The following is a 16,343-nucleotide window of genomic DNA, read 5'->3' as shown; positions in this document are numbered from 1 at the left end:
GGTCTGAAGGAGGAGAGGACACCAAGTCTGATATCGAAGGGCTACAGACAAAGTCAGCGATTAGACACGAGCCGGTGTAACGTTCACCCAAACGCATTAAAGCCTGTGTAAGATAATGCCTCTATTAATTAATGGAGGGTGAAACATAATTAGCTTGGGCCGTCGCCGGCACGGCTCCATTAGACGGGCGATGTAGGAATGGAAGTGCTCTCGTGGGCGGCTGTCGGTGTAAATGTGCTGTTGTATATGTATGCTGAGTGTGAGTGTGTGTGAATCAGGCTATTTGTGAGTGTGTTGGGGCTGAGAGCCCTTGAGAGAGTGTGTAGACAGGGGTCCACACACACACACACACACACACACACACACACGGGGGTGGAGAGGTTTATGGAGTTAAGCCTGTTCAACGCCTGCAGATTGATCACTTGTGTGAATAAGAGAGAAAGAAACACGTGTGTGTGTGTGTGTGTGTGTGTGTGTGTGTATGTGTGTGTGTGTGTGTATGTGAGAGAGAGAGACACTTAATAGAACGAGTGATTTTATATCACAGTGAGAAATACGTCTGCATTTAGAATGCAGCTCACTTCAGATCATGCCAGTAAAGGACAAGCATAGGAAAAAAAAAAGAGGACAGTGAAAGAAAGAAGAAAAATGTGGAAAATAAATGGAGTGCTGACATCTCAGGTAAGAGCCTTCATTTGTGTGTGTGTGTGTGTGTGTGTGTGTGCGATGTATTTACTCTTTAATTCAATAACCTGCATTAACATCACTCAATCTGAGACTTTATGAAGTCTGTGCTTCCAGAGTCAAGAGCTGGAAACACTGCAAGAGACAGAACACAGATTAATGTGCGGCTTTATGAAGATGGACTGATGGAGGAGATCAGAAACACTCGCAGACCTGATCAACACTACAGATCAAATCTCTGACATATATATCAATATATATCAATCATATGAATATGTAATCAGAGTTTAAACTCGTGTGTTTTCTCTCTAGTTTCTGCAGCAGACGTTCAAGTCGCAAACAGGCGCGTGCACGTGAATGAAGGTAAGTGTTTCTTTCTTTCTGTTCATCGTCAAGATCCGTGTATCTTCTGAACTTCATTACTGTTTATTATTAAAACAGTGACGGGCTCGAGCTGCACCGAATACAGCAGCTGTATGAAGATGATAGCGGTTCTGTAGAATCTTTCGGTTAAACTCGCCGGTAACGGAACTATAGTTCGTCGAGTTCGCTTGTGTTTGTTGAGCGCATGATGGTTAACATGTTGTGATGTCTAGTCTAGTGCACTAACTAGCTTTGCCATCTAAACATCCGGACGCTTCGGCGAGTGAGAAACAGACTCAAAATGCTGTCAGGAAACGTTTCACGGTAAAAAAAAAAAAAATAATAAAAATAATAATGCTGGTTTTACAGCCGTGTGTCCACTTCTTTTCAACACAGTTGTTTATGAATCATTTATTAAACCAGCAATAATCACAGTCTGTCTTCAAGCTGAAGGTATGTTTCGTTTGATTTGATTTGAAGTAATTACGTAAACTCTTGTACAATTCATAGCTCATAACCTGCTAATATCAACACCTGATCAAAATTTTCTTTATGACAATTCAGCAGATGAAAATCAGTTTAAAAGCATTCTGCATTACACTTTATTTTAAGGTGTCCTTGTTACAGTGTAGTTATACAATTAACGAGTGATATTAATTAACTACATGTACTTACTATATGGTTAGGGTTAGGATTAGGGTTTGGTTTAGGGTTACTTGCATGTAATTAAGCATAATTAAGTGTAATTATAATAGCATGTACATATAACGTGTAACAAGAACACCTTAAAATAAAGTGTTACCAAATTCTGTGGCCTAAATGCATTAATAATAGCGGTTTATGAAAGACCTGCCAACATTTATGACAAATTATGTTGAAATCAGACATTGCTGATTCTCTAAACATTTTGAACAGATTTATCCCGTAGAAATTAATCTTTAGTAAGCTGAAGAAACCCATCAGGATGAAAAAGACCAGACAAGAATATATATATATACTTACACTGTATATATATATATATATATATATATATATATATATATATATATATATATATATATATATATATATATATATATATATATATATATATACAAGTGAATATATATATATACTTACACTGGCTGAAGAAACATGGTTTGTAGAAACCTGCTGCACTTTTGATAGACTGACTCAAGTGAAGCAGCTCGGAAGACAAAATTCAAACGTCATCATAAGTGACTCAAGCTATTGTTTACGAGTAATCTGAAACAACAATACAAGCTTTTGATTTTTCACCATCTGAAATAGTGGCCTCAAAAGGCCACTTGAGACATATTAGTCCACACTATGTATTTGAGCATATCTCTGTAAATATATTCTGCAAAAACACACACAGACGCTGTCGCCCACACAATCACAGGCTACAATCACAGGAATCATTCCACAGACTCATGCTGTAGCTGTAATCAAGCGTCCACTAGCACCACAGGAGACATTTTGTAGATGTTATACCAGAATCGTTTGCAAAAACCATCTAACAGATATAAACTAATTTAACTAGTACTACAGCTACTCATCCTGGATCTGAACTTACAAAAAAAGGCTTGTTTCTAATCAAAATATCTAAAAATTCTTAAGGGGTCCTATTATGCTCTTTTACAAAGTCTTGATTTTGTTTTGGGGGTGTACTAGAACAGGCTCTCATACTAGGTTGTTCGAAAAACACATTATTTTTCACATATTTTACATTATTACAACAGATCTCTCCCAGTCTGGCATGAACGGCTCGAATAGTTCCTCAAATGAAGGCCCGCCTTCTGAAATACGAAATGTGCTGTGATTGGCTAGCTGGGCCAGTGTGTGTTGTGATTGGTTAGCTGGGTCAGTGTGTGCTGTGATTGGTTAGCTGGGCCAGTGTGTGCTGTGATTGGTTAGCTGGGCCAGTGTGTGCTGTGATTGGTTAGCTGGGTCAGTGTGTGTTGTGATTGGCTCCACTCGGCGCCTGGTCGGGAAATGTCATGCCTCTTACCATAGCCGCCTGCTGTGAGCTTCAGTGTAAATATTGCATCAAAATCAAATCAGTTTGAGCGCGATTTAAACCCGGATGATTGTAACCACTCTAAGTTCGTCTGCTTGAGAAAGCTAGCGTGTCTCCGACATAGTGATAACAACCAGGTCTTGTCCCATTCGTCGATCTTTGTGATATCGCAAATCCCGGAAAAGACGCGTTGTAGTCCAAACGAGTCGTTCGTTGTACTTTTTGAAAAGTGATTTCTGTTAAATAAAATATCTCCTTTTGAAGTGGACTTTGAGCTTTGTAACTTTGCAGATCCTTTTTATGCTAAACAGTAACATTACAGACTAACTAAAGTTGAAAAAGTGAAAAAGCATAATAGGACCCCTTTAAATTAAGATGCTTTTACTTATTAAACAAAACAACATGATATTTAGTCTTGTTTCCGGTGGAAAAAAACGAAATTAAGTGCATTTTGCTTAAAAGAAGTAAAATGATCATCCAAAAAAAAAAGCACATAATTTAGTTTTCTTGTCGTATTTCTCAAATCTTACTAATAAAATCCAAGAATCAAGTTTTCTTGTCGTTTTGCTTAAATTTAAGAATTAATTTAAGAATATTTCGATTTTTGACAAGAAACAAGACAAAAATACTAAGATAAGCCTTTTTTGCAGTGTGACTATAGACGTTTAAGCATTAAAGTTTGAGATCTCGTGTAGTTACAGCTGAAGACTATAGAACAGCACCTCAAGTGTCTTTTTTCAAGTCTGCTTTTATAAAATGGTTTCATTTACATTTACATTTATGCATTTAGCAGACGCTTTTATCCAAAGCGATTTACAGTGCATTCAGGCTATACATTTTTTTTACCAGTATGTTCTACTCTGCCTTTTCTAATTTAATAAATCCAAAATACACTCAGTATGCTCTACTCTGCCTTTTGTATTTGAATAACGTTATAATTCACTTCTCATTGTATATGAAGAGTTTCTCCAGCACATGACACTCCTTTGATTCTCAATGAATGGCGCCTCTGACCTTTCCATTGAGAAAAAGCCACAGTAAGCTCTGCCCCCTGACACGATTGGTCAGAACGAAGAGGCGCCGCCCACCTGAGCTCCCGCCTCTCTTTAAAGGGGTCGGACCGGCAACATGTGACTCGATTACAGCGTGGGAGTAAAAAGGGGAAAGAAGAACAGACCAGGACAGGAATGAGGGGAAACCGGAGGAGAGGAACGAAAGAAAGAGAGAAAGGTGGAGATATAATGAAGGGAGATGAGAGGTTTCTGCTGGACGAATGTGAGTACTGCTACATTTTGCAAAGTCATCATGGTTTTATGGTGCCAGGCAGATATGGTGTTTCGGACACATTATTGTGATGATTCTGTGATGGAAAAACAGAGAAATATGATAAAATGTGGTGTAGAATTTAATGTGGAGAAAAAGACATCGAGTGCTGCCAAAAACACGAGCGCTTGTGGACTGACAGCACCCTTTGAAGCAGCATTAAACTCAAGACAGATGCCAAAGAGACTAACCTTAACCTGTTTCTTCATGCTTTCATTCCAGCACTGCTACCTGACAGACGTCAACACTCCAGACAGGATTCATTGGGAAAGAAGAGAAAGAACATGTGAAGTGGAAAACAGCAGGTTTACAAACAGGTATCTCACGTCAGGCTTGATTGTGCAATTGTTTGCCGACTCAAGATAGCCAACGAGGAACAGGTTTGGGTTCAGACGAGAAAGAGTGAAAGAGAAAAGATGGGAAGAAAAGAAACGAGAGCGAAGTGAGGAACAGAAAAAAGGCTGTTTTACTGTCATCTTGACAGACGAGAAAGAGCATCCGACACCTTCAACACACACAGAGCGCCGGGCCATTAGAAGACGTTATGAAATATCAGCTTCCACAGCAGACGTTCACCTGAAGGATCTCTGCCATCATCTGTCGCTCATTCTTCAGCAGTCCCATAAAGCTCAGGAGCAGATCTGACGTGAATTGGTACGTCCTGCAGTCAGACATACTAAACTCTTCAATCTAGAAACTATTTTAAATTAGCAACTAATTCTCGTGTAATAAATGTGTTCATTTTAATTGAGGGATACCCAAAATATTTGGACTCTTCAGCAAATGGCAAAATATGAGAAACCGTCTAAGAATTGGGCAACCAGTTACAGCAGCTAAAAGAAACATCTTCCTAATATGTTCATCTGAGCTCGATCTTTCAGAGACTGTAAGCAGCGAGAGTCTGAGACGTTGCCATTGTGTTTGTCCTTGTTCTCTGTGTAATGGCGGGTGAGTGAACGAGAGCAAGAGCATGTGGGTGAAGGGTAACGCATGCTTTTATGAATGGGCTGCTGGGAGGAGCGCTCTGATTGGTCAGATCCATGTCTCTGTCTATAGTGAAATACGACACCACAGCACAACACACCGCCTTACAATGTGACACAACCGTTTCCCACTGCTGCTTTTATCAGCAGTTAAAACACAGCTGTAAGATCAGGGATGTGCTGAAAGAGAAGGCTATTCATGAAACATAGTCAGGTCTCGATTCCTGTTCGTCCAGCAAATGATATCTGCACACAAGGGTCAGTCAACAACAGCAGCGGTCACATGCCGACTGAAGAAAGAGAGATTGTACCCTCCTTCACCTAAAGCTTAAAGGGGTCATATGATGCTATTTCAAGGTTTCCTTTGTCTTTGGAGTGTTACAAGCTCTTGGTGCATAAAGAAGATCTGTAAAGTTGCAAAGACTAAAGTCTCAAACCCAGAGAGATATTCTTTATAAAAGTTAAGACTCATCCACGCCCTCCTAAAACGCCTCCACGTCTACGTCAGAGTGGGAAGATTTGCATAACACCACCCAAATGTTCACGCAACGAAAGGAGTATCTTTTATTCTCACTGTAGTATTGTTGTAGTGGAGACGCTGTGTGTTTCAAAATATGGTAAGGGGCGTAACATTTTGGTCACACACTTGAGGTATTCAGCCAATCACAGCGCACTGAAGAGCTGGCCAATCAGAGCCCACCGTGCTTTTCAGAATGATGAGCTTCGTAAAAGTCAGAAAGATTGGACAGAGCGGAGCAACTATAATGTACGGTCAAAGGTTGCGTTAGATTTTGACGGGCAGGGTCATTAAAATTCTGTCATAATCATATACTAACCATCATTTTATTTTTCATATTTTAATTAAAATAACATTTAATTACTTTTTGTTCACATTTTCATTTTTAATAATGAACCTACAGGACAAGTTAATAGGCTTTATTTATGAAGAGAACAGATGAACAGAGACTTTTCATGTTCAACACACACCCTGCAGTGACAGCGGAGGCCACCTAAAACAACTAAATCTGCTAAGGCTTCTCAATTTTAATAGATTCTCATTTTTATGAACCAATATTTATTCTTAAATCCCATTCGATGCTGTTTACAGTTGATGAATAAACTACATAGTGCGTCTTAAATAGATCGCAATAGGCTAAGCTTTGTGCTTCATTACTTTTGATATGAAACAATCTCAGATTTCAAATACTGTTCATTTTATTAAGAAATTCAAGCAATAAATACCATTTTGGCGCTCTTTAATGTGGTGTGATAGATTGCTGTAGCTTAAACTGGGTAAACACATAGAAAAGACTTGTGACAGTTTTATTTTTGCTCTGGAGCTGACGATCCCACGCTGTGCTGGAAACAGAAATAGTGTTGTGTTCTCCTCTGGCCAGACGAAACCAGCGGTTTAATTCTAGGCTGCAACAAAGCCAGATTGTGCAGAGGACTCATCTGGTTCCCATGGTCTTGTCCTAATGTGTCTTTTTAACCTTAAACTGCATAAACACATTGCATTACACCAAATACACAAAGTAATGTTATTTTTTTAGCATCATCATATGACCCCTTTAAACACCTCCCGTTCCGTCCTCTCACATCTCCAGAGTTCACAGGTTGTTAGAGAGCAGGAGACGTCCAGCATCATCACAGACCTAGTGAAGGACAGCCTCCTCCTGCCAAATCACGGAAAACTGGTGTCACATGACATCATGGAAACAGGAGATGCCGAGTGGAAAAAGAGTGTCACACATCAGTCGTGTGTCAGAACGAGAAGGACAGCAGGACGAGGTTCTCCACTGAAGTGTGTTTCTCTCCAGCTTCAGCACAGGTTCCTGAGTGACGTCTCGCACCCTGCTGCAAACACATGAGTCAGCGCTCCTAATCTGGAACGCTTCCAGTCCTGTTTAACTTTCCATCGGCGGCCCCTGAGGCTGCGGCGTCTGTTTGAACTCATTTTCCAGGCCACATCTCACTTCCAGGCTATTATACAATCGCATGAGTGTAATGCACCTGTTTTGGCGCTGAACTACCCGCCAGCTACACATGTTCCATGAACTCGTCTCCCTTCTTGAGGTCATGTCTGTTTTGTTAACTCCATTATCTCAGGAGCAGAGCGACGCAGACGTCCATCCTTCGCTCAGTGGTCAGTGTAGGTCCTGTCTCCGCCAGCAGCTACATCTGGCTACTGGGTCTCTGATGGCCGTCAGTCCGCGATTGAGCAGCAAAAACCAGACCCGTGGAGGAAAACTACCAAAACGAGCGCGAGGCGAGACTGATGCGGTCCTGAACCTGGCATACAGTGTAGAAATCTGTTTTTCAAATTACAGCTACATTGTCTGCTGGGTTTCTGAGATGCTTCATAACGACAGAGGCGTTCATTCAGGAGACGTTTAACGCAATGTCAGTCTTTAAATGATCCAATAAAGCTCAAACGTGGTCACTCTGTTTGAGGAGCCATTTGTCACAGTCTAACAATTCCATTTAAAGACAACATTATATGAATATACCGTCGAGTGTCCATCAGCAGCTCCTGAACGGGTACAGAAGAAACATCTTTATAAACTGCATTACATGATACCAGAGTGTATCACAACCTCTCTCTCTCTCACACACACACACACACACACACACACACACACACACAAACAGTTCTCTAGCTGCTGACTGCAGTTACTTTAAAGGAAACTGATTAGCTTCAGTTTTGCATTAAACAATAACAGATTGTGAAAAGTACAAATAAGGGGGAAACGAAGACAAGAGATTCTTGCATAATGAGAGACCTTTACTGACCACATGTCAGAAGACCAAACCACATTCAAGTGGCTCCTGTACCACAAGACTTCTGGAGGAACGTCTTCTCACCAGACAGCTGAACTTCACCGAGCAAATGAGGAACACTCGTTAAGAGCAGGCACGCTGCACGACGTAAACAAGTCCATTTGTAAATGTTTGTCAGTGAACGCCAATGAACTTGAACCTTTCTTGAGGTTTCAAAAGGCGTGTTTAGTAGTAATAGACCTCATGAGTGTAACTAAATTACTGTATACAGTGATAGTGAATGGTGTATCTTTGCGAATCTTCTAGCAAGGCTGCAGGTGTTGTCCAACAACAAGAAACGTTAAAAGGGAATGAGCATTTTAAAATAAACAATATTTCAAAACACTCACTCGACAATTGTCATTGTATACAATAAAAAAATAATGTGCAATGTCAAGAAAAGGATCTCCATGTGTCAGCACATATGTTGACAACTTGTTTAATAACTCATAAAACATTCTTCAAACAATAAAACAATTTATAGTTTCTGTACAATGCTTACTAAGCAGTTTAATTCTATATAGAAAAATGCAGGAGTAGTTTAAATGACCAAACTCCTTCAAATTTAATGGCAGGTACTCTGGGAAAAATAACAGCATTCCATCCACAAATATCTTCAAGCAATAAATATGTATTTATAAATAGTGTAAATGTACATCAGGATTAGAAACAAACAAGGAAGGAAAAAAACAAACAAACAATTTAAACTTTATTTCTTACTCTATGTGCAACCCATTTTCTTTGTGACTTGGCTGTTATGTTTTTTCCACAATTTTTTCCTTTTTCTTACCTAAGAAACAAAATATTGAACATGGTGTCAAAAGAACGAGACCAGTAAAACAAAAGCTGTAAAAAATTATATCTCACCTAATTCTTCACATTACAAATTTTTTTTTTTTTTTGTTGTAGATTTTGCCATCCAAAGTCATCGTAAAATCGCTATCTACCATACAAAAAGCTAGGCTAGCGCTCCTTCGTGAAGGCGAACCCTTGAGACACAAGGAAAGAGATTCCAGGTTTCAGCATGTTAACAAAATACAAAAAGAACGTCTCAAGTCAGTAGTCTGTAAGTGACGATGCCAGTTGTGACAGACAATATGTACAAAACGAGTTTCCCATAATATCCTCCCCAGGTGTTGTGATTAGTTTCTCACGTGAAGCAGAGGCGAGCGGCCCGTTCAGGAAGAGGTGCGTAGAGAGGAAGTTCGCTCACTACCGCCCCCCGCAGGCCACAGTCACACACTGCAGTTTATAAACAGGTTGCATAGACACACAGCCACTCGAGTGGACGGTCCCGTGCTCTCCGATGGTCACCAGCCACGCGAGAGACGAGCACGACTGTCCTGAATATCAGAAATGGTCCGTTTAGAGAGTTCCTGTAATGCGATATTCTCCACATGTACGGCGTCTTACTGTCAAGATGCAGACGAATGCAGAGCAGGAGCCTACAAAACACAAGGTGAGCGCAGAGCGTTATTCATGCTCAGGGTTTATACACATCTCTACCAATAAATTTCCATGACTTTTCTTTCTGACTTCTGATGACCTTTGAGACAATATTCATGACTCATGTTCCATTATTTTACAATAAGAATAAAAATCTGTTCAAATCTATGATAGCATATGTTAACTAAAACAAGTCAAGTCTGCTTTATTGTCAATTCTTCCACATGTACAGTACATGCATACAGAGAATTGAAATTGTGTTACTCTCAGATCCTTGGTGCATACAGATAACACTAACAGTAGTACATTAAATACAGATAATAAAATATAAAGTACAACCATACAAATATAAAAATAGGTCATGTAAAAAAAAAGATAAGTAAAGCAGCACAAGGCACATGGTAGATAGAGTGCTAAACAGTGACGTAAACAGTGCAGATATAATTACTGTAGTGCAAAAGAGCTTATTCAGTCTGATAAAAGTGTCAAAGAGCTCAGAGAGCAGTTCTTTATATAAACTGACAGAAGAGGTAGTTGAATGAGGTCAGTTAACTTCTGAATGAGATAGTGAGCAGACCAGTGCTGTACAAAGTGTCTGGTGCAGGTCCCAGTGTGTAAGTGGGAGCTGGGGGGGGCTGAGGTTCAGAGTTCAGTATAAATATATAAATTCAGTTTAAATTTCAGTATAAATAACTTTTAATGCTACATGTTTGCTTTCTATTTGTTTTAATACAAGCTGCGACTGCGCCAGACGTTACTCCACGTGGAGAACATCACATCGCTGAAGATTGTAATTTGTTTTCAAAATAAATAGAGTTAAACTCAGAACTTGAATTTCGTTTTGGAAAATGTTTCAGTCTAACAGTTGAATCCAGGTACAAAAAAAGTTAAATTACTAAATTAAATTAAATTATTTAAAAACAGATTAAAGTTACAAAAGTTATTCAGTCAAGAGCAGTGATTGATTTCCTGTCTTTTGTTGTTTGATTAACATTAATGACAGACGACACAGCTTTATTAGGCCCAATTTATACTTCTGCGTCAGGTGCGCGTAGTAGGTACGGCATAGCATACGCATTGACGTGTACCATACGTCGTACCCTTCGCCGTACCCTGACGCGCACCTCCTCAAAAATGTAACTACGCATCGCGACGACGTGGACTGCAAGATCTGTGATTGGTCGGCTTGGTAGTATCACGTTTCCTCCTACGCATTTCCGGAATGATCTTTTGCACTCTGGACCGCCCGCCATTTTTAAATTCCGAAATTCAGTGAAGAGCCAACATGGAAATGGACCAAGTGACCGAACAATTAATTGAAGAAGTGAGGAAATACAGCCATCTCCTCCTGTTCGTAGAAGCCCGCGAGGATCGAGGAATGTAAACACAGTGGAAACCCGCTCGCGTCAACTAGCGTTTCGGCGGTGTAACTGCAGAGCAAAACAGACATACGCAGAAGTATAAAATGCTCACGACGGCGTCGCCTACGTGCGTATCCTAATACGTAAAATACTGCATACACTAAACCCAAAGCCAAAGATCAGACTAAATGCTGCTTACATTACAATACTGACACACATGCTTTTCTTTCTCAGCCGTTTACATTCACTTATTAAGACTAAACCCACTGTGTATGAGGACACTCGCCAGGACGGCCATTTTTATGTCATTTTGTGTGTATTTGGCTGCTTTAAGTGCAACGAGCTGCGAAAAATAACCCAATATATGATACTTGTGAAGCAACTTTATACGAAGTGACTGAGCGCACAGAAAACCGACTCTGGAGCACACGAGTACTGAGTGGCTTAAAAAGCTTTTTTCAGAAGAGTCTATGTGGATTTATTTACTCATCTAACCTCAGTGCTTCCCACACAGACTTCACTTGGGCGGGTCGCCCAGGTATATTAACGGCCGCCCAAGAATATATGGAGAAACATTTTTGCTTTTATTATTTTTATCCTCATACTTTTTTTTTTTTTTAATCCGCCCAAAATAATGAAACCATCTGCGATCGATTAACTAGTGTTAAATCTCTCCTGTCCCTCGTTTCTGTGTGTGCAAGAACCGTTTCCTCCCGCTGACGTCCCCACGTGTGCTGCAGAGACACAGCGGATACTTCACAAAGACAAGCTCGACAGTGCGGGCGCTTCAGTCGCAAATAAAAATAGATGCTAACTATAAAATGTAAGGCAGAGATGTTACGCTTTCAATAGTCTCGCGCAACAGCGCTTCAGACTGCTTCAAAGTGATTCTCAATCAATGAATAACGCACCTTCATGCCAAGCGATTGCTTATGCACTCGAGTTGAAGAATTATGACAATGTCTACTTTATGACCTTTATATAATATGTTTTAGACGGTTGTAAGAATGCATATTTTCTCTCATCTGAAGGATCAACCTGCAATAGTACAGACATTTCAAAACAAGAGTCCCGGTGTTTTTTGGGCTTGTTTATAATTAAAAGTCTTTTATATCAATATTTTGGTTACACAAATAATTGTATTTAATTTAATTTCCATTTCATTCATAGTAAACTATTTCTGGCTGGAATGCTTACCCACAGGAAGAAAAGACTAAGAACATTATTTGACATTTATTATTCAATATATAGATTTTACTAGTATCAGTAAAATCTGTGTCCCATTCACTGAGAGACACTTATGACAAAGTAAGGAGAACTCTAACATTTTAATGCTGTAATTCTGCATAATTTACAATCCATATTATAATGCATAATATTAGTATGTAATTAAATGTAATAGTAGCCTATGTAATGAAAATTAAATTTAAATAAATTAAAATAATGTTAAAAATCCACCCGGCTACCACCGCAAGAATATTTCACACCTGCGGGAAGCACTGAACCTACACACTACACTGAATAAATATGTGCAGGATTTACCCTCATTTTAAACTCGAAAGCTGCGGGAATGAGTGAAACTACGCGATATATGCGCAATCCTGCACCGAAAAGCAGTACCTGATTAAACATAATTCTATTACACAGAGATTTGTGAAAAATTTCCATGACTTTTCCAAAACTTTCCATTTTTTTTTTTTTTCAAAACTTTTTCAGGCCTGGAAATAACCGTTTTAAAATTCCATGACTTTTCCAGCCCTGCGAGCTGCTCATTTCATGATTCACACACAGAAGCCCTATGACGTCTCAATTCAAACACAAACCGTGACTAAACCTCAAACGCTGCTTGAACCGTCACTAGTTATCCTGCTCTTCGTCTGTTTGAGCAAAAGGACACACGCTGGTACATGAACAACATATTCAGTCAAATAAAAAGACTTACTAATGAGAACTGGTCGTAAACCTGCATGAGGTCCTCCATCCTGTACTGCTGCAGCACCACGAAACCGTCGAGGTCACTGCTGGCCTTCCGAGCGCAATCCTGACACTGAACCACGAAGGACTTCCTGGAGTAACTGTCGCTCGTCACAAAGAGAAGGTTAAACACCTCCACCTGGAATAGTTCAGCACAGGTGATCTCAGCACAGCGTCCGGTGAGAACGACCAGATGTTCTGCTGAAGAGTCCAGCACTCACCTCACAGATGCTGCAGTAATGGGCCGGCTCGTCTCGGCTTCTTCTGTGCCAGATCGTCTCCTTCCCAGCAGCCACCAGCGCCTCTTTAACCGTCTGACACTGCTTGAGCGTCCGCAGCAAACAGAACCTGTGAACCAGAGACATGCATTACCATTCCATCCAGATCAGAGGAGACGAGGGACACGTGGATTAGGGATTATGGGTGTGAATCACACTGGAGTCATGATTCGATTACACGATGAGTCTCATGCTCAATTCTCAATATTACAGCACATGACTACATTCTGATATTAATTTTAGCAAATTTATTTTGTGCATTTTTATTAAGTTATATAAACAGGCTGCTCTTTAAAATATTACAATTACAAAAATTACAATTAAAATCACAAATTAATAATAACCAAAACAATTGTTAAGAAAACAAACAAAAAAAAACATATAAAAAAAAAAAAAAACAAAAAAAATTATTAACTACTGATGAGATCACAGACAGAGATTCACACTAATGCACAGATCTAGCTCCACATATCAGAGGATCTGTCCTGTTCTGAAAACATTACTCACTGTGTTTACATCAGTCTCCTATCATTAAAGACCAATGTTACATGTGGCCTTTAATAGTATCTTACAAAATCAAAAGGAAGTAAATGTAATTATGGATATTCCAATATAACATTTTTAGAGGTTATAAACTGTTTGAAGAAAAACAATATGAGATTTAAAAATACTTTAGAAACTCCTTATTCAAACTTTAAATTTAACCCACAAGTTGCATTTAATGCCAATCAGTTGGGGGCAGTTAAATCTATAAGTTGAGTGTGTTTTTTAATGAATTTATAGTAATAATTTACCAAACAAAAGAAAAAAGAAAAATCAAACAACGTGAAGCAATCTTCATTTCTGAAGTATTTGAGTTGTTATACAAAGTCCTTTTTGTCGATTTTCAGAATAATTACATGTATTAATAACTATATCGTGAAATATATTGTTACCGTGAAACAGAATTTCGGTCACATCGCCCTACATCGTAGACACGCCCCTAACATCGGTCGAGGAAACGTCACACTCACTTGATCATCTCAAACAGCTTGTGGTCGGACACTTTAATGTTCCTCGCCATGTTCCAGGAAGATGCACCATGGGAACCATAGATTTGACGCTCTGGAGTTTGTTCCACTCGTAACGCTCGACGGCCAGCTTGTACTGATACGCTGCAGGAAGCAGACAAACATGACAATCACACAACAAGGCAAAAACAAGCAGAGAGCCAGGCTGAACATCTGCGCACCGGTCAGAGGGCCCACGTTCCACCAGATGTTATTGCACCAGCCGATGGCCTGACCCCAGTGCACCGTCCCCGTGTTCAGCCACACCAGGTCTCCTGGCCGCTGGATGAAGCGGTACACCGGCACGCTAGCCTCGTACAGATCCTCCAGATTCGGCCACCACGAGCCCTTCAGGAAGTTGATGTTGTTCCTGAAACAGAGACTCTTGCATATCAACAGAAGCCACCTTAAGATCCGTCAGATGATTTAACGAAACGTTCACAACAAGAGCCGCGCACGTACTTCTCACAGAACTCGCTCATCACGCCCCAGTACGGCTCCGGCACGGCAAACCACTCGCAGTCGCCCGGCCCGATGTTGATGTTGACCGCACAGAAGTTATTGTGCTCCTGATGGCCTGAACACGAACAGAGAGATCACGTGACCGGCTGCGACAGACTGGTTTGTGTGCGCTTCTGAAGCGTCACGATAACAGCAGCGCCTCACCTGGAGTTCTGCTGCCCGGGACTTTCATGAAGAGCTGGACCGTGTTCATACCCAGAATGCTGTGGCCCACGTGACTCAGCAGGTTCCCGGCGGACACCACACGTGCAAACGCAGGCAGCTTACTCAGTTCCTGCAGCTGCAGCTTCCACCTGCAGGGGGCAGCGCCTCAGGCTTTATTTGACTGGCAGACTCACATTACAGTAAAGCTGTGGACTGTCACTCTCACAGCCGCTTACACTGCATTCAGAGACACGTTAAACTCAGAAAACCTGAAATCACTGCTTGCTGGGGTTGTAATGTTGTAGTTGTTGTTTTAACGATGTGTGATTTGACATTATCGAGCAAAACCAAACAAAACACACTTACAGAGTGCACACATACATGACGTGAAGTCTAGCAGGTTAGACTATTAAAAGGAATTTAAAATGATTACCAAATGTAGAATTATGGGCAGATATAATTCTATATATTTACATCATTTCATATAGTTAAGATCACACAAAGAGTGGCGTTTTTTCTCCAAAAATCAGAATGACTACAAATGTGATTTAGATTTTTTTTTTTTTACAACAGTTCAATGAACAAGTTAGTTGTGGGGGAGTCGTGGCCTAGTGGTTATAGAGTTTGACTCCTAACTCTAAGGTTGTGGGTTCGAGTCTAATACCACTAATAACACGACTGACCTTCCCTTGAGCAAAGCACTGAACCCCCAACTGCTCCCCGGGCGCCGCAGCATAAATGATACCCACTGCTCCAGGTGTGTGTGCACGGTGTGTGTGTGTGTTCACTGCTGTGTGTGTGTGTGCACTTTGGATGGGTTAAAAGCAGAGCACGAATTCTTGGGTCACCATACTTGGCTGTATGTCACATCATTAAGAGACTTATGTTTTAGACACCATATTGGCTGTTTCTGCACAATTTCAACAACAAAAATTATTCCAAACATAGCCACAGCACTGTTTTGTGTCTCTGAGCAACATGAGGTGATTCGTTCCTGAATGAATCATCCATTTAAATGATTCGGGTCAATCGCAATGACTCACTTAGTAACAGTGACTTGCTGCCACCTACTGGCGGCTTTAATTTCACATAAATATCAAGAAGTGCAAAAAGGAAACCTCATGAAGACTCATATTCAGCGTTTTATGTTTAAAATATCAAAACATTATTTATGCATTTGTAACTGCAGGTTAAAGCATTTTATTTCCATCTGAACTGCATTAAACAGTGTGTAAACATCTAAATGCCTCTTCAGATGCAGCTTCTGTGTTTTCCTCTGCATTGCAAAGATGAATGTTGTTGATACTGAACTGATTTCATTTGTTTGGTAACAGCCCAAATGTAATAAAAAAGGAAACCTCATGAAGACTCACTTC

General features: G+C 40.2%; 1 protein-coding gene and 1 long non-coding RNA gene across 3 annotated transcripts in view; one reads left to right on the top strand and one right to left on the bottom strand.

Moving 5' to 3' along the window:
• Nucleotides 1–456: 456 nt before the first annotated feature.
• On the top strand, nt 457–5,820 carry LOC122143598. Of its 2 annotated transcripts, none has more exons than XR_006159250.1 (4): nt 457–681; nt 802–1,047; nt 4,029–4,342; nt 4,613–5,820. It is a non-coding gene; the product is annotated as an uncharacterized LOC122143598 (long non-coding RNA). The 2 variants fall into 2 exon arrangements; XR_006159249.1 differs by having other exon boundaries at nt 462–681; nt 4,180–4,342.
• A 2,796-nt stretch (nt 5,821–8,616) lies between these two features.
• The window catches only part of LOC109077452 (lysine-specific demethylase 6A-like), a 31,310-nt gene continuing 23,583 nt past the window's right edge, over nt 8,617–16,343 (bottom strand). The window contains 8 exon segments of the mRNA XM_042754102.1: nt 8,617–9,638; nt 12,943–13,113; nt 13,196–13,322; nt 14,266–14,326; nt 14,329–14,406; nt 14,484–14,671; nt 14,764–14,878; nt 14,968–15,116. Of these exon segments, the coding sequence (XP_042610036.1) occupies nt 9,609–9,638; nt 12,943–13,113; nt 13,196–13,322; nt 14,266–14,326; nt 14,329–14,406; nt 14,484–14,671; nt 14,764–14,878; nt 14,968–15,116 (919 nt within the window). The 3' untranslated portion in view covers nt 8,617–9,608.

This window comes from Cyprinus carpio, unplaced genomic scaffold, assembly GCF_018340385.1.
Source record: "Cyprinus carpio isolate SPL01 unplaced genomic scaffold, ASM1834038v1 S000006459, whole genome shotgun sequence".
Classification (NCBI taxonomy): Eukaryota; Metazoa; Chordata; class Actinopteri; order Cypriniformes; family Cyprinidae; genus Cyprinus; species Cyprinus carpio.
Note: the sequence above shows the minus strand (reverse complement) of the source record. Positions and strands in the feature narration are given on the sequence as shown.